At 44.8% G+C, this 25,492-nt stretch overlaps 1 protein-coding gene across 5 annotated transcripts in view; it reads right to left on the bottom strand.

Annotated features, from left to right (window-relative positions):
• Hdc (histidine decarboxylase) overlaps positions 1–25,492 on the bottom strand; it is an 82,248-nt gene that overhangs the window by 21,958 nt on the left and 34,798 nt on the right. For 2 of the 5 annotated variants that reach the window (XM_071681770.1, XM_071681771.1), the window contains exons 3-10: positions 11,626–11,675; positions 9,016–9,188; positions 8,205–8,318; positions 5,949–6,071; positions 4,225–4,359; positions 3,588–3,731; positions 898–964; positions 222–384 (exon numbers count right to left, since the gene is read on the bottom strand). In XM_071681770.1, the coding sequence (XP_071537871.1) occupies positions 222–384; positions 898–964; positions 3,588–3,731; positions 4,225–4,359; positions 5,949–6,071; positions 8,205–8,318; positions 9,016–9,188; positions 11,626–11,675 (969 nt within the window). Of the gene's footprint in view, positions 1–221; positions 385–897; positions 965–3,587; positions 3,732–4,224; positions 4,360–5,948; positions 6,072–8,204; positions 8,319–9,015; positions 9,189–10,090; positions 10,146–11,625; positions 11,676–25,492 lie in introns of all 5 variants that reach the window. The other 3 variants (XM_071681772.1, XM_071681773.1, XM_071681774.1) reach the window with 2 other exon arrangements.

Raw genomic sequence — 25,492 nt, 5'->3', positions numbered from 1 at the left:
CTCACTAACACACAAGTCTATGTCTTGGAACGTTTCAACCCACAATTCATTGTCACATGAAAGAATCGCCAGACTCTACCACGTCGGCTGGTCATAAAAATGAGAAAATAACGTGTGTAGTGGGAAGAGGTGGGTGTGTGGGGGGGGGGGGATGGTTAATTATCCGCTTAAAAGGGAGAGCTAAAGAGAAGAAAACGAGACCAGTTGGGGATTATGCTCACCACATGGCTGTGCAGTCGAAATGGACCATCATCCACTTGGATGGGTTGAAGGCCAGGGAGTGAGCGTAGTCGATGCCGTCCATAAAGTGTCGGAACTCGGGACAGATGAAGGCCGTGCCAGCGTAAGCGGCGTCCACATGCATCCACAACTCCTCCTGTTCACCTGCAGTGTGTATCATGTAGTCAGTGGGGAGGGCGGGAGGGAGACACAGGCTGAGTAGTATACGTGGGAGCAAGTGGTGGGGGTTTTAACAGTAGTCAGTGGGAGCAAGTGGTGGGGGTTTTAACATTGGTCAGTGGGAGCAAGTGATGGGGGTTTTAACATTGGTCAGTGGGAGCAAGTGGTCAATTGGAGTGTCCAGGGGAGGTGGGGGAGTAAGAAACCAGTTACTGACACACTACGAAACTCCTTAGTAAAGAAAACGGGAACTAAATCCTTCCTAATAAACAAAGGCAAAACTCCATCTACCTACCCTCCTTCATGAGCAAGAATTGAAAAAAAAAAAGATGAACAATCATACTATAAGAAGGAAACGGGAACTAAATCCTTCATAATCAACAAAGGCAAAACTCCATCTACCTACCCTCCTTCGTGAGCATGAGTTTAAAAAAAAAAAGACTAACAATTATACTATAAGAAGGAAGGAAGATCTTCCAGTGTTTCGTTGTTACTTACATATGGGGCCTAGTTCCTTTAGATTGTCGAAGGAGCAGGAACCCGTAGTGCCTAGCGTTGCACACAGCTGGAACATAGAGCAGAAACTTATAGACGCCAAGCTATAGCTGATGCTAAGCTATAGCTGTAGTGTGTGTGATCTGCAATATATCCTGAATGGATAACTGTTTCTACAAGTGTTTATGGATAGTCTATGGTGATTAGGTCGTTCGTCTACTTGACCACGACGGTACGACCCTCTAGGTATAATGGCCCGTGGTCTTTGACCTGACCCTCAGAAAGGGTTGTAACGTGGTGATTAATGGTTTCAGGTACAGAAGTTTTAAGATTTCTGTGGCTCCTTTATTTCTCCCCTTCACTCCCTCCCTCCCTCCCTGCCCTGCCTTCCCTCCGCGTCACCCTCTTTCATTCAAGTCCTCCTCTCCCTCCAACCCCTCACACGATAAAGCACTCTCTTGCCCTCAGGTGACATTGTGGCTATTTGTCAAAAATTCAGGTTAGCTTACGCAGGCACACACACACACACACACACACACACACACACACGTATATATATATATATATATATATATATATATATATATATATATATATATATATATATATATATATATATATATATATATATACAAACCATACGCATTCGCCATTTCTCACGCGAGACAGGCAGCATCCTGAACAGATGACTGAGCCTTAGAGGATAAAAGGTCCTCATCTGGCTCTTTCCTCTATTCCTTCTTTTCGAAAGTAATTCAGAAAGGGGAAGATTTCCAGCTCGACAATCACTCACCCCCTTTCAGAGAGAGAGAGAGAGAGAGAGAGAGAGAGGAGACCATCTCTCCGTTCCCACATATAATACAGATCTCTATCTCTGCACAACAACACCTTACTGTCCAGTAATGGGGAACTATCTGCCCGACCCTGTTAAGGCTCACCTGAGCGGTGGACGCCCATCATCAAGAAGGCTTTCAAGTCAGGGGAGTGTAGCACCCTCTCAATCCTACGGCAGCAAGCGGCAGGTGGCACGGTAACAAAGGGAACCTCGCTACTGTGGTAGGTAGTTAGTTGATGTTGGCGGCTGGGCCTCGGTGCCTCACAAGGTTCAGTCGCTGCACCGAACCATCATGCTTCGTTGGTGTTGGCGGCTGGGCCTCGGTGCCACACAAGGTTCAGTCGCTGCACCGAACCATCATGCTTCGTTGGTGTTGGCGGCTGGGCCTCGGTGCCTCACAAGGTTCAGTCGCTGCACCGAACCATCATGCTTCGTTGATGTTGGCGGCTGGGCTACGGACCTTCACAGGGTTGAGTCGCTTCTCCGAACCATGCTTTGCCGATTCGAATGAAACGTCTAATTCTATCAAGCCCGGAGACAATTTACACATAATCCAGGATCCTTGGCTTCCATCGGTCGTCGTAGGTACTTTACTGTGATGCTATTCATTTATTTATTATTATCATTTTGCTTTGTCGCTGTCTCCCGCGTTTGCGAGGTAGCGCAAGGAAACAGACGAAAGAAATGGCCCAACCCACCCCCATACACATGTATATACATACACGTCCACACACGCAAATATACATACCCATACATCTCAATGTACACATATATATACACACACAGAGACATATACATATATACACATGTACATAATTCATACTGTCTGCCTTTATTTATTCCCTACATATATATATTTCCTCCTGGCAGTACGGCAGGACCTCCTGGCCATTCCATGAGAACGTCCTACTCTCACAAACTGACATCCTCAGCATCACTGTCTCTTCAAGCGGACTTCCTGCTGCTCGTTCTGGGATGTATGTCACTTCCCCCCCTCCACACACACACACACACACACACACACACATACACCCTCCTCCGCCTGTCGCAACGCTGCCCAGGGGGGGGGGTTATAATTCTCCCCTCATGCCTTGGACGGTTTGCCTGCGGTCGCTTTCATCCTCTGTCATTTTCCAGGATTTTGTATCTGATTATATCTCGTGCATCCTAGAGAGTGAAGTCAATGTGCCTACGGAGCAGGTATGGTCCGGCCTTACTTAGTAATGTGCACTTCAAAGGAGCAAAGATCGCGCGCGTGTGCGTGTGTGTGTGTGTGTGTGTGTGTGTGTGTGTGTGCGAGGCGTGCCTCACACACACACACACACACACACACACACACACACAGAATCGTCTAGTGTCTCCACTTCTGCTTTATTTCCAGCCTCACCCCCTCACCCCTGCCTTTATTGACCATCAGAGCGTCTTAAACCCCGTCTTTACTACCCACCTAACACACTTCTTCCATATATCTAATGCCTGACTTTATCACCCAACTCCCCACCTCACGACACACACACACACACACACACACACACACACACACTGGAGGGGCCGCACGACATCCCTCGGACGCTGTCATGTCTGGACTGTCATGAGTGTCAGAGCTTCGCTAGTGTCATTCCCACATGACATACAGTTCCTGGTTCTCCCTCCACACATGTCCTACTGCACTGGCCGGCAAGATATATATATATATATATATATATATATATATATATATATATATATATATATATATATATATATATATATATATATATATATATATATGATAGACAGATACATACATACATACATACATACATACATATATACATACATACATACATACGTACATACATAGGTTGGTGGTACTCACGAAGAAAGGGATAAGGCCTTTTTCTCTGTCGTTCTGGATGGCTTCGACGACCTTGTCGCCCCTCATGCTCAGGTTTTCGTCGCTCTCAATGTAGCGCATCTTGACCAGGCCGATCAATCCTGCCTTTTCGACAGAGGAGTGAGCCTGTGGCGGGATATCACAGGGGAATACAAGGAGGTGAAATGGCGTGGGATATGGAGGCGAAAATCATTATGACAACCATTGCTCATAATACCTACTTTCGTTCATCAAAAGAACTATCATCAAAAACTGTATGCAAGTATCAAATTATCAGTCATCAATAAACACTAAATTATTAGAAATTCAAATGGATTGTCGATGAAATTTTAACTAGGTGATCAACTGATGAAATTCGAACAAGTTTACAACGATATTTATAAAGAACTTTGATTAAATGATTATTGAATTACAGTAAGCCATTTACCCTTATCTATTATGCATTTACAAACTAGAAGACAAGCAGAAAAAAAAAACAGAAAACACAAGTTCTCTGTATCATCTGTTGAATTATTCATAAATTACAAAAGAAAACCAGGAAATTTTAGGTTCACAATAAATCACTAAAGAAAACCAAAAAAAAAAAATCTTAGGTATAACTTAGGTAAATATCTCTGACCTGATCCGAACAATAAGCCACAAGCCGTGAGTTGATCTCCGCGTCCTCCAGGTCTGGGTATTCCTTTTGGTACCTCTGGATGGCCTCGGTCCGTGCCGCTAGCAAACACACGAACGTCGCCTCGGATGCTGTAGTCTTGGGGGATAAAGAGAACAATCTAACGCCATATGCAGGACGTGCAAGAACGACAAGAAAAACAGAAAGAGGAACTGGAAAAAAATATCATTAAATGGGTAACCTGTTGTATAGAAAATGATGTCAACTCTTTGGATAGACTGGTACGACTCTCGAGCACGACGGCACGACCTTATAGCCGCCACTGACGTGCTCAAGGGTCGTTTTTTGAACTGGTCGAGTACGATGGAGCAGTTGAAGGATCATCGGAACAACTGGATGGGCTTTTATCTAAATGGTTAAGGAAATCTGTTGCGTTCAGGCAATCAGGTCTGTAGTAAACGTCGTGTGTGTGTGTGTGTGTGTGTGTGTGTGTGTGTGTCTCGTGTGCTTGAGAGGGAATTTTTCCATAGCAATACTCTAGTTGGAATTTTGCTCTCTCTCTCTCTCTCTCTCTCTCTCTCTCTCTCTCTCTCTCTCTCTCTAAGCGAGGCCTCGGAAAAAGCCTACCCCTCTTTCCCCTCTCTCTATCTCCCCTTCTCCCCTCTCCTCCTCCCCACCACCACAACAAAACCCCCCTTCCCCCTCCCCTCCTCCTCCTCCTCTCCCACACATCTCCGCGATAGATAACGAAGACCCAACCCAACCCCTTTCCCTTCCCCTTCCGTGGTATCAGCGTCGAGGGTGGGTGAGGAGGAGGAGGAGGAGGAGGAGGAGGGGGCCAGCCAGCGAGGGATGGGTGAGAGCTCTCCTCCCCGCTCCCTCCCCTCCTCCCCCACACTCCCTCCTCGGCCTCCAGCGAGTCACTCTATCGCATCAACATTGGTAAATGGAACCTAATTAAGTTACCAGGGCGGCCATCACCACCAGCAGTCATTCCTTGACTGGTGGTGACTGTCACACACTACGATGAGGCCCATCAATGTCATACAAAACTTCTTAATTCAAAACTAAAGTACTACGGTCCTGTATCTTATACACACTTTAAGTAGAACCAGACCCCATTAACATATATATATATATATATATATATATATATATATATATATATATATATATATATATATATATATATATATATATATATATATTGATACTTAGACTTTAGATATGATTATAATTATCGATAAGTATGGTGGGAGCAAAGTTATGTTGCCACCAACAAAACTTATAAAGTAGATATCAAGTGAAGTTCTCCAGTCTACCTAAACTCGCGCTACAGTTTTTTTTTCTTTCTTTTTTTTGAATCACGTAGTTGTCTTAGATGTTGTTTGAGGATGTGTAACTCTGACGATAGTAGAGAGAGGGGAAAAAAACACAAGAGAGAGGGTGAAAGAAAAGATATGCGTGTTTGCGCGTGTGTGTGTGTGTGTGTGTATGTGTGTGTGTGTGTGTGTGTGTGAGAGAGAGAGAGAGAGAGAGAGAGAGAGAGAGAGAGAGAGAGAGAGAGAGAGAGAGAGAGCACGTAAAACACCAATAGACGTGAGTGGACCCCAAGCAGTCAACTAGGGAGTAGAGAAAGAGTCACGGACACAATTGAGCAAGTGGTGTGTGGAGAGTGGCTGGGGGGTTTACCACGGGACAAACAAGAGCGGTGCCCAGATACTCACCTGGATGACGCCACCACCCGGCGAGTCCTTTGAACTGTGGAGGAAATGCTCTGGGAGACCCACCATCTTACCTAGCCAGTCCATAACCACTGTCTCCAGCTCGGTACATGCTGGTGAAGACGCCTGCAAGGAACACATGCCAAAAGCTAAACATATATATATATCGACATTGTAACGGTGTATCAGTCTATTGTAACTTGGGGCTAAATGGTACAAATATATTGTCGGTGAAGATTCAAACCTACAACAATCATAATAGCCGAAGAGCGGTGATAAACACTCGTTTGTAGCTGTAATCTGTTTATTACTTCAACCATATTTGGACTGATATACACACACGCGCACACAGTCATACATACATAGACCTCAAATCCACATATTGTACCATGAAGATTTTACAATATAAGCAAGATTACAACAATACACTTCTTTCATTAGAAATAGCTATCAAATGCTTCGAGTTTCATAAATCTCTGTACATCTACATCTCCGTTAAATGTATATATTTACATAGATTTGTTTTTCATCAATGTTCGCTATTTTTCCCGCGTGAGCAAAGTAGCGGGTACCCAGAACAGATGAATGAGCCTTACGGGAGAAAAGATCCTGGTTGGACGACTCCTCTGTTCTTTTAAAAAGTAATACAGGAGGGAAGGATTTCCCAACCCACCACTCTCCTCCGGTCCTACATAGTTACCTTCTCCGACACGCACGTATATATATATATATATATATATATATATATATATATATATATATATATATATATGTGTGTGTGTGTGTGTGTGTGTGTGTGTGTGTGTGTGTGTCAGAAGTGGAGGGAACGAGGAGAAGTGGGAGACCAAATTGGAGGTGGAAAGATGGAGTGAAAAAGATTTTGAGTGATCGGGGCCTGAACATGCAGGAGGGTGAAAGGCGTACAATGAATAGAGCGAATTGGAACGATGTGATATACCGGTTCGACGTGCTGTCAATGGATTGAACCAGGGTATGTGAAGCGTCTGGGGTAAACTATGGAAAGTTCTGTGGGGCCTGGATGTGGAAAGGGAACTGTGGTTTCGGTGCATGATTACATGACAGCTAGAGACTGTGTAAACGAATTGGGCCTTTGTTGTCTTTTCCTAGCGCTACCTCGCACACATGAGGGGGGAGGGGGTTGTTATTCCATGTGTGGCGGAGTGGCGATGGGAATGAATAAAGGCAGAAAATATGAATTATGTACATGTGTATATATGTATATGTCTGTGTGTATATATATGTATACATTGAGATGTATAGGTATGTATACTTGTGTGTATGGACGTGTATGTATATACATGTGTATGGGGGTGGGTTGGGCCATTCTTTCGTCTGTTTCCTTGCGCTACCTCGCTAACGCGGGAGACAGCGACAAAGCAAAATGAATATATATATATATATATGTATATATATATATATATATATATATATATATATATATATATATATACATATATATGATTACATGGTGTTTGTTGACATAATTTTCTCATGCCGAGCGCCTATTGTGTGTTGACGCGTCACTGTCAGAGCTAGGCTTGTCTTCCTCTCGCCTCCACCCTCATTCAACACGTTAAGAGAAGCAGAGAAGCGGTCCTCAGTGAGGCTATTAGTTCCCCTGTAATTACTAACACCAACGCAGGCAATATTTGCCCCGACAGGTGAGGTGTATTCCCTGCCAAACACTGATATCGTGGTAATAGAGGAGTTTGGACGGAGAGCTGAACGGGTGATTCTCGTTTTCTATTTTCTTTTTTTTTTCAGAAATCGAGGGTGAGCATCGTTAATCTGACGCCTCGCTTTCTCAGAAGGAATGTAATGAGTGGGACATTCCCATTTGATGATTTTTTGGCTCATGGGATATGTTGTTGGTTTTTATATAACGACTATTAGGTACAAAGCAAGACACGAAATTAAGGGAGAGAAAGGGATAAAGACAGCAAGGTGATAAAGTAATACAAGTGGATTGTGTGATGATTGATATGGAAGGACTAGAAGTTAATAAATAAAGAAACCACTAAAGTTTGCTTATATATATATATATATATATATATATATATATATATATATATATATATATATATATATATATATATATATATATATATATATATTCTTTCGTACTCCATTATTTTGGTTTCAAAAATGGTATCTGTCATGACAGTCGCTGTGTCTACGAAGTCGGAGGGCTGGGGAGAGGGGAGGATTGTGAGAGGTGGTTCATAACACACAACTAACCCAAGTGAAGCCAATGCAGTTGATAGCGTCGGCCAGCATGTCCCCCAGCAGCGATGGATACGAGTTGAGGGCCGGGAAGTAGGCGTGCATGTACGGCGACTGCCAGTGTGTCATCTGGGAGAAGAAAAAATAAAAGAGGAGAGAATGTAGAGCTGTTTATGTCTGTTCTAGGGGAAAAAAGAGAGTAAAGACAGTGTGGGAGTACACCCTTCTTCCCTCATCTCTCCTCTAGTGTATGTTCTGGGAGGTAGAGAATATAAGAGGAACCCCCTTGGGGAAGAAAAAGAAAATGGAACTGCTCGAGTGTGACTGCTGGGAGGAAACTAAAAAACAAAAAAAAAAAAGAGAAAAAAATGGGAGCCTAATGTGACCTCTGAGATAAAAAATGGAAGAGAAATGGAACCCCAAGTTTATCTAATGGGGGAAAAAGGTAAAAAAAAAAAAAAATAGACCATTCCCCTTGTGAGCCTCCTGAAAAGAAGAAAATGGGATTAGTGTGTCTACTGGAATAGTAAAAAAAATTAGAAAAAAGAAAATCAAATTTTGTCGGTCCGTAACATTCCCAGTGACACTCTTTCTCTAAGATAAATCATTTACTTGTTCCATCAATCATCACTTCCCTACAGCTCACCCACACCATGAAAACCTAATGGAATATGCTCACCCATGCCACACAAATCCTCCACCCCCTTCATAAAGCAGCTTTCCTCCTCCAACGCCCTTCGGAGGACCACAATCACCCCACACCCCAATATCCGAAGTGATCCTCCCTCCCTGAGGCCATCAACCCCCGGTCGTCGGAGCTCCTCACCCCGGGCATGACGACTCGCTCGATGTCGTTGAAGATGTTCTCCCACGGTTCCGGAGACTCGGGCGCCGAGTCCGGCACCAGATGACGCATGTAGCCAGGATTGACGTCCGGGAAGACCCGTCTCTCCCTAATGGTCTCCAGGTAGTCGGCGATGTAATCCACCATCTCCTTCCCTGTGGTGAACGAGGAGTTGGGGGAGGTTAGAGAGACAATATATATATATATATATATATATATATATATATATATATATATATATATATATATATATATATATATATATATATTCTTTCTTTCTTTCAAACTATTCGCCATTTCCCGCGTTAGCAAGGTAGCGTTAAGAACAGAGGACTGGGCCTCTGAGGGAATATCCTCACCTGGTCCCCTTCTCTGTTCCTTCTTTTGGAAAATTAAAAAAAAAAACAAGATATATATATATATATATATATATATATATATATATATATATATATATATATATATATATATATATATATATATATATATATATATATCACGACTCTTAAACACGAGGGTACGACCCCTGAGCACAAGGGTACTACCCTTGAGCACAAAGGTTACGACTATTGAGCACTAGAGTACAACCCCTGAGCACGAAGGTACGACCCTGAACACAAAGGTACGACCCCTATGCACGAGGATACGACCCCTAAACACGAGGGTATGACCCCTAAACACGAGGGCACGATCCCTGAGCACGTATACGATAGCCTGGCCTTCAACTTGACCTGTCAGCAATGATCAAGTCGTCGCAGGCCAGCCCATCGCATCAGGGGGGGTCGTACCGTCTCGCTCAGATGGTCGTACACTCGTGCTAAAGAGATTCAACATAACAAATTCATGATATAAATCAAAACATAAAACAAATGCATAAAACATTTTAAAGAATACGAAGAAGGACATGATAGATTATATGATACCTGCAAAATAATTTTCGTTAATCTTGAGTAGGAAGAAAAGCTACGAGAAATAATTATGGGAAGTAATTCACAGTCGTTTAAAATATGGGATGGAGTGTGGGCCCGTAACATGATATAGGAATTATAGCACTAACCCCAAGCGTCAATCAATTTCTATGACGGCGTTCGTAGCAAAATACATCCAAGTCCCTGCAAAAGAAAAAGAAAAAAATCCAGAATACGATAATAAATATCTCCGATAAGGAGATCATACGCTGACAAAGGATGTGAGAGACGCAAAAATGAGAGCGACGGAAGATAATGGGGGAAAGGCTGGGTACTTCATAACTTTAGAAATTATATACAGCAATATTGTAGGCTAATGATGCGCACAAGAGTCGATTGCTCTCTGAGGCGAGTGCAAAGAAAAGTCGGATACATGATAATGCAGGGAAATCCATGAGATGTGGAGAGAAAGCTGGTGAGAAGTGAGGTAAAAATCCTGAGTAATGCTGGGAGGAGAGTGGGGTGGGGGAGGAGGCAAGCTATACTGTGGTGTTGGCGGGAGTCGCCTGCCAGCCAGGTTTGGAATATATATATATATATATATATATATATATATATATATATATATATATATATATGTATATATATATATATATATTGCAAAGAGGTCGCAATGGTGATCTATTATTTGCTGATAACCACGAGGAAAATAAAGCACGATAAGTTCCCAAGTGCACTTTCGTATGATGATCACATCGTCAGGGGAGATAGAAGACGTAAAGCAGTCAGTCACTTGATATACAAGGAAGAGACGAAGCTAAGACGCCATTGCTAACAAGCGTTACTGGATGGTGGTGGTCGGGTTGGTGGTGTTCGGGTCTGGCATCATGCCTGTTATAAGATTTTATTATATGTACAGGAAAGGAAACTGGTTACAAATTCTGCTTACGACAAAGCTATCCAGTTTGTGTACACCTTCACTAACATTAATGTTACAATTCTTTGTGTATCTAATAATAAAAGAGTCCAATATATTTCTAGTGGTACATGAGTTAGTTAAAAAGTGAATTAGCGTTACTCCAGTCAATACAATGGTCATAATTTTCAACATAATGAAACAAAGCATTTGATTCTTGTCCTGTTCATATACTATGCTTATATTGTTTAACTCTAACATAAAGATCCCTATTAGTCTTTCCAGTGCAAAACATATTGCAGCTTTTACAAGGGATTTTGTAGAAACAACCCGTAGAATTTTCTAGCGAGTTTTTGATTAAGATATTCTTCATAGCACTGTTATTGCTGAAGGCCACATTTACATTAACAGATCTAAGCAACCTGGGAAGTAATGTAGTGTAATGTAAAATGATCTCCCCTTGGCGATTTGGTCTTTACAAGGACGTTCACTTAGGAACTTATCGTGTTTCATTTTCTTCGTGGTTATCAGCATATAATTCATATATATATATATATATATATATATATATATATATATATATATATATATATATATATATATATATATATATATATATCAAAAGCTAAAATGAAACAATGATAATAAGCGAGAGGCAAAGTAAAATACAGAGCAACGTTCTCTACACACACACACACAAGAACAGATGGGTCCACAAAGACGTATGTGCGTAACAGACAGACAGACAGACAGACACAGTCAACATACCTCTTTTCCTGTATTCATCGGAATCCATGATGGAGATCGGTGATGACGGTCTGGAGGGGAGAGGGAGAGAGAGAGAGATGGGTGAGTGAGTACATAAACACCAGCTGCCTTAACAAGAGAGAGAGAGAGAGAGAGAAAGAGAGAGAGAGAGAGAGTAGACTCATGGGAAAAATTATGAGTGGTGCGAGCTTAAACAAAATACATATATATATATATATATATATATATATATATATATATATATATATATATATATATATATATATATATATATATATATATATATATGCACATTTTTTCATATACGCACATATTGGCCTCCGTGATGCATTGGTTAGTCTTATTGACCATGAGACAACACGGGCCAGCTTAGGGTCACCAGACCCGCATTGTCCTAGGCGTAGCAGTCGGCCTACACCCAACCCAGGTGTTCATCATCCCTCGGGGTAGGCCGATATATAGCTACCTGCCTTGGGCAATGTGTGTGTGTATGTGTGTGTGTGTGTGTGTGTGTGTGTGTGTGTGTGTGTATGTGTGTGTGTGTGTACATAGGAGTAAAGACATGGTACATATAAACAAGGGTGAGAGACGGGGCAACACCAGTGTCAAACTCTCTCCCTGTAACACTATAGCAACTACATATGCACACACACACACACACCAGGATGGTCAGACTGAACGCAGGAGGGGAACATCCCTGGGACTGGGGATATCTCACTCCCTTGCCCAGACAAGTAGTTCATACAGTCGTCTCATCGAAAAGGCTTGTTCCCTAGGTGGGTGGGTGGGTGGGGAGAGGGGCGGGCATCGGGCGTCGATTGTGTGTGTCTGTATGCGTGTTGAATTCGATTCCATTTGGCGCTCTCTACTCTCTCTCTCTCTCTCTCTCTCTCTCTCTCTCTCTCTCTCTCTCTCTCTCTCTCTCTCTCTGTGAGAGAGAGAGAGTCACAAGATACCGTCACTCTTCTTAGAAGGAGGAGGAAGAAAGAAAAAGGTAGAAAGATTAACATTAGGTTCATAAGGCTTGGCAGAGGGGGTTGGGAGGAAACAAGGGCGTGTGACGACTTATCCAGGCGTCACACTGGTGAGAGAGAGAGAGAGAGAGAGAGAGAGAGAGAGAGAGAGAGAGAGAGAGAGAGAGAGAGAGAGAGAGAGAGAGAGAGAGAGAGAGAGAGTTGATCAACTTAAAGCCCAACCAATCAACCAGTTAATCACTCAGCCAACCAACCAAGTTGTGGAGGGGGAGGAGGAGGGGGGGGGAGACATTACAGAAATGATAAACAAGAAACTATTCTCTGTTACACGAAGTTACTTTAATATATATATATATATATATATATATATATATATATATATATATATATATATATATATATATATATATATATATATATATATATATATATATATATGGCCTGACTGTCTCCCTGAGGGAAGAAGCAGAAATTACACTGACTTAGGAAAGATTAAACTCAACTCCTTGACCAAGACGGCACGACTTTTGGGCACCTCCTTGACCTCTGACCTGACCCACCTGAAGAGCCAGGTCAAAGAATCAGGTCATCACACCCAAAGGGGAACATAACGTCGTGCAAGAAGGTCAAGTCGTGTCGCTGACACGCCCAAAAACTAGACCAATTACAGCGAAGGTGTGTGTCTGTTTACAAATGCCATCAAGACGATAAGACAGCAGTTCTTGCTAAGGTTCATTTACTTGCAGATGTGGTGTGTGACAGAATATATTTGGATTCTGGACTAAGAAAAGGTTAGAATATAGATCCATAGACTCTCTTAGGGACAAAGGAGGAAGGCTAGAATATAGATCTATAGACGCTCTCAGGAACAAAGGAGGTTATATGAGATGGGCGAGGGTGGCTCTATGTTGAACCTAACCCTCCCTGATAAACAGAGGCAGAGAGGAGGGGTATAGACCTGGAGGTGTGGAACAGAGAACGAGCACAAGGAGGGGCAAAGACACTGCTATGCCACCTACCCCCACCACCTCCACCAAGCATAGAGACGACAAGGGGAGAACAGTTACTGCTATATCATCCATCCAGGAGGCACAGAAACCATCTGAGGCACAGCTGGATAGATCACATTCTATCTGTGTCGCATTCAAACATTCTCTTAAGAGAAACGGAATATTGTATCATCTTGGCCTTCAGAGATAAGGTGGGAGCCAGGGATGATTTGTTGTGGAGTTGAGGCTGGGGAAGAACCCCATTATAAGGGGGGGACGCCATCCCGTCCCCTTCCCTTCCCCCTGTATTATGGGGGTGAGCTGTAGAAAGCGCCCCCCCCCGTCATCACGGGGGTGGGTGGGTGATGATCACACATACGTTCAGGGAAATGAAATCATCAGTATTGTTCATATGGAGCCGAGATAAGAGGCCAGGAGCTGAATATGCCCGTCTCTCTCTCTCTCTCTCTCTCTCTCTCTCTCTCTCTCTCTCTCTCTCTCTCTCTCTCTCTCTCTCTCTCTCTCTCTCTCTCTCTCATACACACACACACACACACATAGATAGATAAAAAGTTTACTCGGAGGTAAAAGGGTGGAAACTTCGATTTGATATGTTGAGGTCCTTGATGATACAGAAGGATATAGTTTGGATGATATAGAAGGGTAGTGTCTGGATGATATATATATATATATATATATATATATATATATATATATATATATATATATATATATATATATATATATATATATATATATATATATATATATATATATATATATATATATATATATATATATATATATATAAGGGTTGCTCGAGTGGGTTATTAGCTACACCATCGAGGGGGAGGGAGACCAAGATCACATGTCAGGGAGGAGCGCTTCTCAGTAGGTTGAGGATGTCAGGAGTCAGTTTCTCCCTCCCTCCATAGGGCTCGGGTCATAAGCCAGACAAGGTGGCATCATAAGCGTCTGTATCTGCTGACGAGGTTAAGGTGATATACTGCACAGTGTGGCAAGGGGACCTTGACAAGATGGAGTAGCGGTCGGACCAATGGCGTATGATAAGAGGATCTAACCTTGAAAAATGTTAATGAGATTGAGAAAGGCCTCAGAGACACCAGAGGGAGGGGAATGTATCGAGGGGAAATGAATAAACTCCAGGAGTGGCCATTGCCCGTGGGACGTGGGTGCTGACATCAAGTCAAACTCGACAACGGAGCAGCGTGTGAAAAGGTCTATGGTGGAAGCAAGATATTGTCTCGCCATTGTACGCAAGTCTACCTTCAGATTCATGGATGACGAGACCTTCTAATACATACACGACGTCTATTATCTCCTCTGAATGTGTGGTAGGAATCTGGTCCCCTCCAACACGAAACGTCACACAAGAGTTCCTGAAGAAGGTTTAAGGGAATGTCAAGAGAATGGCAGCAGAAGTGGCTGGTACGAGCCGACGAAGAGAGGGTGGAACCCATGGACTGAGAGAAAGGAGAATCAAGAGAGACATCATGAACACATGTTAATTTCGAAGAAGACCATGACGAGGTTCAAGATCGAACAGTTCCTCACCATCAGAAGAGAGAGTCCTGGAGAAGAAGCCACGGCTGGAAAGCAAGTCATGAGGGAAGGAACAAGAGGAAAGAACATGAATAACAGAGTTGTGTTCTCAAGGAACACTCTCAAGGCAAGAACAATGGTGAACCCAGTGTTTCCAGTCTGTCTCCTTACGACCAACTCATTCACATACCGACTCCGTCCCTCATTCATCTCCACCAAACAGTCGGATATGAAAATATAATCCCGCGCGGCCACCGTCAGGGTATTAGAGATCCCGAGGCGTCCGTCGCCAGGGCTTCAAGCTCCTGAAGAAGGGGTTTTCCGCAGCGTTCAGGCCTGAAGCATCTCCCGCCGGAGGAAGGTCAAAACAAAAGCGGCACTGATCCCCCACGGGGACCTGCTCGACCTTAAACAAAAGCCTCTCTGAGTTGGGCAGGAGGAAGAGGAAGTAAATAATAGCCCCAGCGGCTGAGGGGGGCCTAGACCCCCTAGGGAACCACACCCGCAACTCTGGGGTCCAGATATCATTTTCTGGCCCTCCCCTGTGACGCGGGTCCAGGCCAAGTGATAAGCAAGGAGTATAATAGTTAGCCCACTCCCGAGCCCACTACCAAGCCCACTCCCGAGAACAACTCCTAGCCCCTCTCCAGCTCACTCCTAGCTCACCCCTAGCCCACTCCTATCTATCAACCTACCTGATTCCTATCTACCTACCTACCCACATACCAGACCACATACCTTCCTACCTGCCTAACCATCTACCTACTTACCTAAGTAACTACTTTCCTACCTACGTACCTGCCTACCCATCTACCTACCTACCTAAGTAACTACTTTCCTACCTACTTACCTGCCTACCCATCTACCTACCTACCTAAGTAACTACTTTCCTACCTACGTACCTGCCTACCCATCTACCTACCTACCTAAGTAACTACTTTCCTACCTACGTACCTGCCTACCCATCTACCTACCTACCTAAGTAACTACTTTCCTACCTACGAGCAATAAAAGAAAAGGACTGTGGAAGAAAAGAACTACGAGGAAAGAAGAGTTTAGAGGAGGGGGAAAGAAGGGACGTGAATATGAGTAAATAGGTATGATGGGAAAAGGTTGAAAAACAGCAATATTCAGGGTAGAAAATGGAAAAAATAGGAGGAAATAGGGAAAAAAGGGATAGAAGAAAAGGAGTAAATACATAAGAAAATTGGCACAAGGAAAAAAAGGGGCAAATAGGGAAGAATCTAGTAAATAGGGAAGCAAATTGGTACAACCTTGAGGTGAAGACAGAGTTATAGCCAGATGATGAAGAACAGGGGAAAAGTAGGTAGAACAGACGAGGTTGTGACGGACGAACAGACGAGGTTGTGACGGACGAACAGACGAGGTTGTGACAGACGAAAATAGATGAGGTTGTGACGGACGAACAGACGAGGTTGTGACGGACGAACATACGAGGGTGTGACGGACGAACAGAAGCAACAACGCCACACAAGCTACCGTATATAAACAGACAGGCGAGAGCTAGGGGGGCCACTCCGGGGGTGGGGGGGTGGGAAGAAAAATTCCCAATCACTAAGGTCGAAAGTCCGCTTTGTGGACTGGACGAAAAACACCCTTAAGCGTCCTGGAGGAACACTGTCATGGCCCAGGCTTTACATCTGAACGGAAATTTCCCATCTGCTTTCATCTCCGTGAGCGGATCTGTGTCAACACATTGATGGCAATAGTTTCCGTTCAGGATGTTCATAGTTTTGTGTATACCAAGTTGATAGCTTATAATTTGCTTGATAAAAATCATATATATATATATATATATATGTGTGTGTGTGTGTGTGTGTGTGTGTGTGTGTGTGTGTGTGTGTCTGACTGATATATATATATATATATATATATATATATATATATATATATATATATATATATATATATATATATATATATATATATAGTAAACACACACATATATATATATAGCAATGGGTGGTAGAGATGACTGACCACAATATGGTGAAATATATCGTCTGTTTCAACTCATCTGAAAATACCGAGAGACTAAATCATACACACACACACACACACACACACACACACACACACACACACGCACTCCATCAGGGAGGGAGATGGGCTGGCTTCCTACGGAGGCACCTAACACCAGGGATTATCATTATTATTACTATATATATCATTATCATTATCATTATCATAATTATCATTATCATTACTCGACGTCTTGATGACTCAATCTCTCAGTCGTTGGGTCTCCATAAAATGCGAGACTATATCTCCCCATTTTCCGTCAACGTCGCCATCAATTTGTCCAGACATGTATATACCAACACATAGATGACGGGGATGATCTAATCCTTTACGTACATTCCAACGATAAAAGCCGCAAATGAGCGTCGTATAGACGTGTTCCAAACCCCTATGTGGCCTCCCTTCACAAAGGCGCTTCAATGCCCCGTATCTCTGGTATCGAAGACCCCTTTTTTCATATCGTCTTGTGGCTTCCGTAGATAATGCCATGCCACATAGCGAGAATTGCTTATCTATAGGATGTGAACTACATAGTGGCTTCTGGATATGCTAATCAATGGTTATCTTTATCGAAATACCCTCTTACTATCCTGAGCACGACGGTACGACCGATAAAGACAATGGTACGACCTTCGAGCACGACGGCACGGCCTTTGGGTTTAACGACATGGCAATGGCCACGACTTCAAAGAGCTAGGTCAGAGGCAACCTACCCAAAAGTCGGGCCATCGTGCTCAAGGGGTCGTACCGTCGTGCTCAAGGGTTGTACCGTCGTGCTCAAGGGTCATACCATCGTGCTCACGGGGTCGTACCATCGTGCTCAGGGTCCGTATAGTCGTGCTTAATGGTCATATAGTCGTGCTAAGGGGTCGTACCGTTGTGCTCAAGAGTCGTACCGTCGTGCTCAGGGGCTTAAGACAGCTCCTTGAAGACCTCGCTTACAGAAAATGTATCTAAAGTTTTAGAAACCAGTATATAGAGACCTGGAACTACTTCAGGAACCGGCAGAAAACTGGAATTCTTTTTGAAACCATCGGAAACCGAGACTTTATTCTAAGTGAATATAGTTTTGATATATAAATTTGGTATATACATAAACCCGAGGAACACTGGAAGATAGCTATAGAAGAAAAACTGTCTCCAGGACTCGTGGCAACGAATATAGAGCGACGGAACGATAATAATACATTCCCATTTCAACTTGGGAGCGACGCATTCCGCGGCCAATTCTCCGCGCGGGCCAAAAACAATGGAGCGACCGCGGGCGTAACGGTTATTGATCCCGCGGTCGCTGACGCCGCTCGAAATCCACCCAGGGGAAAATTGACATGTTACTGTTTACGCCACAACTTTCCTTTCATTGTACTGAAATAAAACTAGCGATTAGATTTCATCTCCATTAACGGAGATAAAGGAAAACTTTGATGCATGAACAAGGGATATTTAGGTGTCAAAGGGATATTTAGGTGTCAAAGTACAAGGGATATTTAGGTGTCAAAAAGACGCACGTATAAACACTATATAAGCTTAAGTAAACGTGATTTAAGTCGTGGAGGGCGTGAGAACCACTCCATCATGGCGCGGGATGGAACGGGCGTGTGGGGGGGTATACCCCTGGGACCAATCAACCCCCCATCCACCCGCTGCGACCACTTAACACACACACACACACACACACACACACACACACACACACTTAAGTGGTCTACGAAACGGAGAAAAATGAAGGAATAAAACAGAGTCTTCATCAGAGAAACGAAAAGAAAAAGATTAAGAGTTTAAGTGAGGGGAAACCTCATCATGAATGGACTGCTTTGCACAAGCACAGACCCTTCTCTCCATAAACCCTTTGCTGGAGAGCATTGCAAAAGGGTTGGATACTATATTTTTGGCGCGTGGCTGGAGTCTGCGAAATTTTGGCGAGTAACTTGCTACCCTATTAGCGTTCCTGCCCACTCTAGCACAAGACACCATAGAGGACTCTCCGGGCATGACCATTTGATAGAAAAAAAAAAGAATATTAAAACTCACGACCTGTTTGGTTCATGGTTGTCCGTGGTTCGTGGGTTATGCCCGTGGTTCCTGTGGTTATGCGTGGGTCGTGGGGTCATGCGTAGGTCGTGGGGTTATGCGTGGTTCGTGGGGTCATGCGTAGGTCGTGGGGTTATGCGTGGTTCGTGGGTTCATGCGTGGTTCGTGGGGTCATGCGTGGTTCGTGGGTTCATGCGTGGTTCGTGGGTTCATGCGTGGTTCGTGGGTTCATGCGTGGTTCGTGGGGTCATGCGTGGGTCGTGGGGTTATGCATGGTTCGTGGGGTCATGCATGGTTCGTGGGCTTATGCGTGGTTCGTGGTGTCATGCGTAGGTCGTGGGGTCATGCGTGGTACGTGGGGTCATGCGTGGGTCGTGGGGTCATGCGTGGGTCGTGGGGTCATGCGTGGTTCGTGGGTTCATGCGTGGTTCGTGGGGTCATGCGTGGTTCGTGGGGTGATGCGTGGGTCGTGGGGTCATGCGTGGTTCGTGGAGTCATGCGTGGTTCGTGGGGTGATGCGTGGGTCGTGGGGTCATGCGTGGTTCATGGGGTCATGCGTGGGTCGTGGGGTCATGCGTGGTTCGTGGAGTCATGCGTGGTTCGTGGGGTGATGCGTGGGTCGTGGGGTCATGCGTGGTTCGTGAGGTATCATTGTTAATGGACAGGAAGGAGTGCAGCGTTGTTAAACATTCGATTCCTATACTTTTTCAACTTTGTATCTCTGTTCCTCTTTCCTTCCCTTTCACTGTTCCTTCTCCTTCTATATAATTCTTTTTTTCTTAGTTCTCTCAATCCCTCCTCCCTCAATCCCACAATCCCCTTCCCACCTCGCTTATCCTATCTCACTGGACTCCTTCCCTCACCCACTCCTCTCCCTTCCCATCCTCTTACTCTCCCTCCATCCCGCTGGACTCCTTTCCTCACCCAATCCTCTCCCTTCCCATCCTCTTACTCTCCTTCCCTTCCACTTTACCCTTCCTTCTATCATCTCCTCCCTCCTCCTCCCACGAGATGTTCCCTTCTTCTCTCTTACACTCCTTCCCTTCCTCTAAATCAATCCTCCTCTCTCTCAACCAATCCCCCCTCCAATCCCTCCCCCTTCATACCAATCCTCCCTTCCAACCCTCCCTCCATCCAGTCCTCCGCGTCGAGGCTCTTTTCCTCCTAACCCTCTTTTCCCCTGCTAGTCCCCTCCCTCCCAATCCCTCCCTCTTCCCCACCCCTCCCTCCCAATCCCTCCCTCTTCCCCACCCCTCCCTCTAACCCAATCCTCCCTCACCCCCCCACCGTCCACAACCCTCACTAGGAAATTTGGAAGTTGGTATTGAGTTTTTAGATCAATGGAAGTGAAGCGAGAAGGATATGCATGGTAGGTGGCTGGCGGTGCATGGGAAGGCAGTGGGAGGTCCTGGGGTGCATGGGAAGGCAGTGGGAGGTCCTGGGGTGCATGGGAAGGCAGTGGGAGGTCCTGGGGTGCATGGGAAGGCAGTGGGAGGTCCTGGGGTGCATGGGAAGGCAGTGGAGGTCCTGGGGTGCATGGTAGGAGGCTGACGGTGCCTGGGGTGCATGGGAGAGCAGTGGGATGTCCTGGGGCGTCTGGGAGGGCAGTAGGTCGTCTTGGGAGTTTTGGTGGTGGGTCTGGGATTGTGGTGGAGATGTCAGAACAGGGGTGAGAAGGTGTTGGAGAGAGAGAGAGAGAGAGAGAGAGAGAGAGAGAGAGAGAGAGAGAGAGAGAGAGAGAGAGAGAGAGAGGAGGGGGGATAGAGAGTGTGTGTGCGTGTTGCCAAGAACGAATGAAGGAACTTTTTAAATCATTCTGAGGATTATTCTTCTCAAAGTTAGATTGACTTATGGAATGTTTATCACAGTTACCTAAAGAAAGACGAAAAAGAAGATGGAATCACACGGTACTTAAGATATGTACATATTGGTGCATATATAGATGTATATACGGTGTATACATAGATTCATATACGGCAAACACATAAGTGTATTATTGTATGCCCTCAATTATTAATCTATATCTACTGAAATATGAACATGAGTGTAAGTAAATTCATGCTCAAATGAATATATGTTCATGAAGAGAATGTAGATGAATGATTACATAACATTCAGTGGAGCGAGAGGCGTGCAATGCATAAAACAAATTGGATCCAGGTGGTATATTGGGGGAGACGTGCCAAGACAAGGTAAACAATCTAACGAAGGGTGAGCTCTAGTCTCTGTACGTTATATATGACAGCTAGTGACCAAAAGGACGACCAAGTCGCCGAAATATATATTTGAGAAATGTTTGTCAGAAGGGAAAAAGAGCATGGTTATATACGTATCAAGGTGAAGCGAAGCCTCAGATACCGCTACAAAGTGGGGGTAAAAAGCACTTGATGGATCAAAGATGAAGTGGTCATTCTTACAACATAGCGTTCAGGCCTTATACCAGTTCCCTATAGAATTCTTTCCTTGCGTCGCAGACCTTGAGACAGGATGTCATGTGGAACTCTTTTCTTTTTTTTATTCCAGGGCGTCCTTATCGGTCCGTTAGGCAAAATATGATATGAGTTTCTCCTCTTTTTCTCTTCTTGTTTTTCCTAGGAGGTCTTTGATGTCCATCTTGGAGGGCTTGGTGAAACGAGAGGTTCTTGTAGTACACACGAGAGGGCACACTGGTCGATCGGGGCGAGGTAACACCACCAGGGCAGTAGGAACAAAACCAGGGCGACAGCAACACAACCAGGACGCCTGCAACTCATCCAGAGATGCCAGCAACACAACCAGGACGCCTGCAACACAATCAGGACGCCTGCAACTCATCCAGAGATGCCAGCAACACAATCAGGACGCCTGCAACACAACCAGGACGCCTGCAACACAACCAGAGATGCCAGCAACACAACCAGGACGCCTGCAACACATCCAGGACGCCTGCAACACAACCAGAGATGCCAGCAACACAACCAGAGAGTGAACACCGTTGTCGAGGTGTTAGGTACACGCCGGACAGGGTCCCCACCAGCAGAACTTTGGATAAGTTTTAAGTGAAAAGATTTGTAGCGGGGCAGAGTGTGTGTGTGGGAGGGGGGGGGGGGGGGGGGGGGGGGGGGGGGGGGGGGGGGGGGGGGGCAGGTCACCAGGACCACCCAGGGCACCAGGAAGATCCAGGTCACCAAGATCACCCAGGTCACCACGAAGATACCCAGGTCTTACAATGTATTCTACAGTTATCAATACGTCTCTGTTGACAGAGTTGACATGTGATGAAAATGTCTGTTGTATAGCTGTAATATAAGGGAAATAAAGGATATATATATATATATATATATATATATATATATATATATATATATATATATATATATATATATATATATATATATATATACACACACACACGTACGCACACACGTCCAAAGTGGTTGGAGCAAGACACCTCTACGATCATTACACTTCGTCTTCATGATGTTAATTACAGTGTACATAATTACTTGACTTGGAGCAACGCTGATAAGAAAATGAAAGCTTGCCAACCCTTAATTGACGAGAGATATGCAAAGTTCCCCCTATCCAGCACCCCCTCACGTTCCCCATCACCGGGCCATTAAACTTTAAGGTCAACCATCTCAAAGACCCACTGACTCAGCGTTCGATTAAAGTTCAAAGTCACAGAATTATGAGGTAATAAAGAGGTCAAGTTGAGAATAACCCCAGAGGTCATGAAGGTTCTCGGCCATATAACTGAAAGGTCAAAGGCCGCTGACCTGTTATTCTATCGAACAAGGGGATAACGGGGCAGGCGTATCTAACCTTTGCACTCATCAATTTGACCCCAGCTTCCCTCAAAGCGTGAGAAAGGTCATTTTCTTTTTTTTTTTTTTTTAGAAAGGTCACTTACCACAAAGATCACTGCTTACTTGGGTCACCTCCCCTGTAGGTCACCTCCCACATGGGTCACCTCCCACATGGGTCACCTTCCCTGTAAGTCACCTCCCCTGTAGGTCACCTCCCACATGGGTCACCTCCCCTGTGTATTACCTACACTGTGGGTCATTTACCGATAACTTCTTTAAATGTCTACATTTCTCTACCGCACTCATACCCTTGGCAATTGACTCAAAAGGTATCAAGGGCCATTTACATAGTCTTGGTCTTATAATGAACATGTGAAGAAGGAGTTCAAGATAATTCGACTGGTGGATATAACTGGCCGTTAAGCAGCCTTAACGACCCTAGTAGTTTGATAGGTTACCCAACCAAACAATGACTTAACAAGCATAGGCTTCAACCACCTAAATATATTACTACATATTTTGCTCTCTTTCCCCGACAATGTTTCCTAAACTACTTCTGCCAAAGTCTCCATAAATCATTCAAATTGCTGCTCTTGTTTACTCTTGCTAGCGATTAGGTATTCATGAGATATCGAGGACCATTCACAGGCATCGAGCCCCAGGCGGGTAACGTCCTTGTCAGTGGGTCCTTATTCACAGGCACCGGGCACCGGGTGAATCCTACCAATGCTACCAGGAACTTCCATGCTTCGCACTGATTCGTATTCATTAAGAAAAAACCCTGAAGAAGACCAAGCACGAATTCGTGATTCGTGACTGGATGCATTGAGCACGTAAACTTATCATTGTCGTGGGAAGTCAGATATGAGTGTTGTGTTCGTAAGGCACGCAATTGGCAAGGGGCAGTAACCCCCCGCTAGATGGGGGAGCAGTGTTTACAGAAACCAAGCCTGACTCGTCTCCAGTATGAGAACGCTATTGGGGAAACATACAGCACGTCTGTCTCCCGTGCTGGGCCCAGAGACTCCCACCACGAACTCTGCCGAGGGTCGACCGATCTCCAGCTTCAGAGTATAATTCAAAACGCCATCGCCTTCGACGGTGTAGGAGTCTCTCTCTCTCTCTCTCTCTCTCTCTCTCTCTCTCTCTCTCTCTCTCTCTCTCTCTCTCTGGCCTCATCTCGGTGGTAAGTCTCTCTAAACATATGGAGAGAAAATGAAAAAGGAACAAACTGAAATATCTAATCCGCATCAATATTAATATAATTAGTCTACGTAGAAGAGTAACTCAGTCCCTCTTCGTTGCAGGATCAGTATAAATCGTTCCGTTTCGTTGCAGGATCAGAATAAATCGTTCCCTCTTCGTTGCAGGGTCAGAATAAATCGTTCCCTCTTCGTTGCAGGATCAGAGTAACTCAGTCCCTCTTCGTTGCAGGATCAAAGATTGTGTAAATCACGAAAAAAAAGTGACCAAATGCAAACGACGGTCGTTGTTACTTCCCTTATTATGCCTCACCTGAACCTCACGACTGTAGTTTGTTTTTCCCTTCCCCCATATGAAACGCAAACCTTAACCTGCGTTGACGTAACTCCACCCATTTTTTTTTTTTTGACCCTGCACACACCACCTCTCTAGCCTCTGGTAGTCAAATATTCCCTTGCGTGAGAGTGTCCGGCATCTCTCATTTTCCCCTGCTGCGTGCTTTATCAGGTCAGCTGACGGGGCAGTGTTGTGTGAGCTGTCCTGTGCCACGACTCGCTCATCCCTCACCCGCGCCGTCGCGCGGGCCCCTCTCGTCACACCAGGGGCCCCCATTCCGTCAAACAAGGGGCCCTTACCGTCGCAGTTGGGGCCCCCGACGTCACAGTAGGGTCCTTCTCGTCCCCTGTAGGGCCCCCGACGTCACAGTAGGGCCCTTTTCGTCTCCTATAGGACCCCCGACGTCACTGTAGGATCCTTCTCGTCTCCTGTAGGACCCCCAACGTCACTGTAGGATCCTTCTCATCTCCTGTAGGACCCCCGACGTCACAGCAGGACCACTCCCCATCATACTAGAGCCCTCTATATCAAACTAGATCTTCGTCGTAACATCAGTGCCGTTCCTGACACATTGGTGTCGGTACGTACTGTTGTCGCCCTGTATATCCCCTGTGCTCCATCCTTGTATATCCTCTGTGCTCCAGCCTCGTATATCCCTTGTTCTCAAACCTTGTATATACCTTGTTTTCAAGCCCTGTATATCCTCCCCTGTGCTCCATCCCTGTATATCTCCATCCCTGTATATCCCTTGTTCTCAAGCTTTGTATACCCCTCGTCCTCCAGCCCTGTATATCCCTTATGTCCTGAACAAGATTTATTTTTCTATCTTCGCTGGAGTCGAGTGGCCGGCAGCAGGAGCGGCTGGTGTCGGGGCCCTCGACCATTTCAATACAGAGTGGAGGGTCCTCTCCGGCCATACAAGGTGGGCTTTCCATTTGCC

The sequence above is a fragment of the Panulirus ornatus genome, chromosome 33 (assembly GCF_036320965.1).
Source record: "Panulirus ornatus isolate Po-2019 chromosome 33, ASM3632096v1, whole genome shotgun sequence".
NCBI classification, from domain to species: Eukaryota; Metazoa; Arthropoda; class Malacostraca; order Decapoda; family Palinuridae; genus Panulirus; species Panulirus ornatus.
Note: the sequence above shows the minus strand (reverse complement) of the source record. Positions and strands in the feature narration are given on the sequence as shown.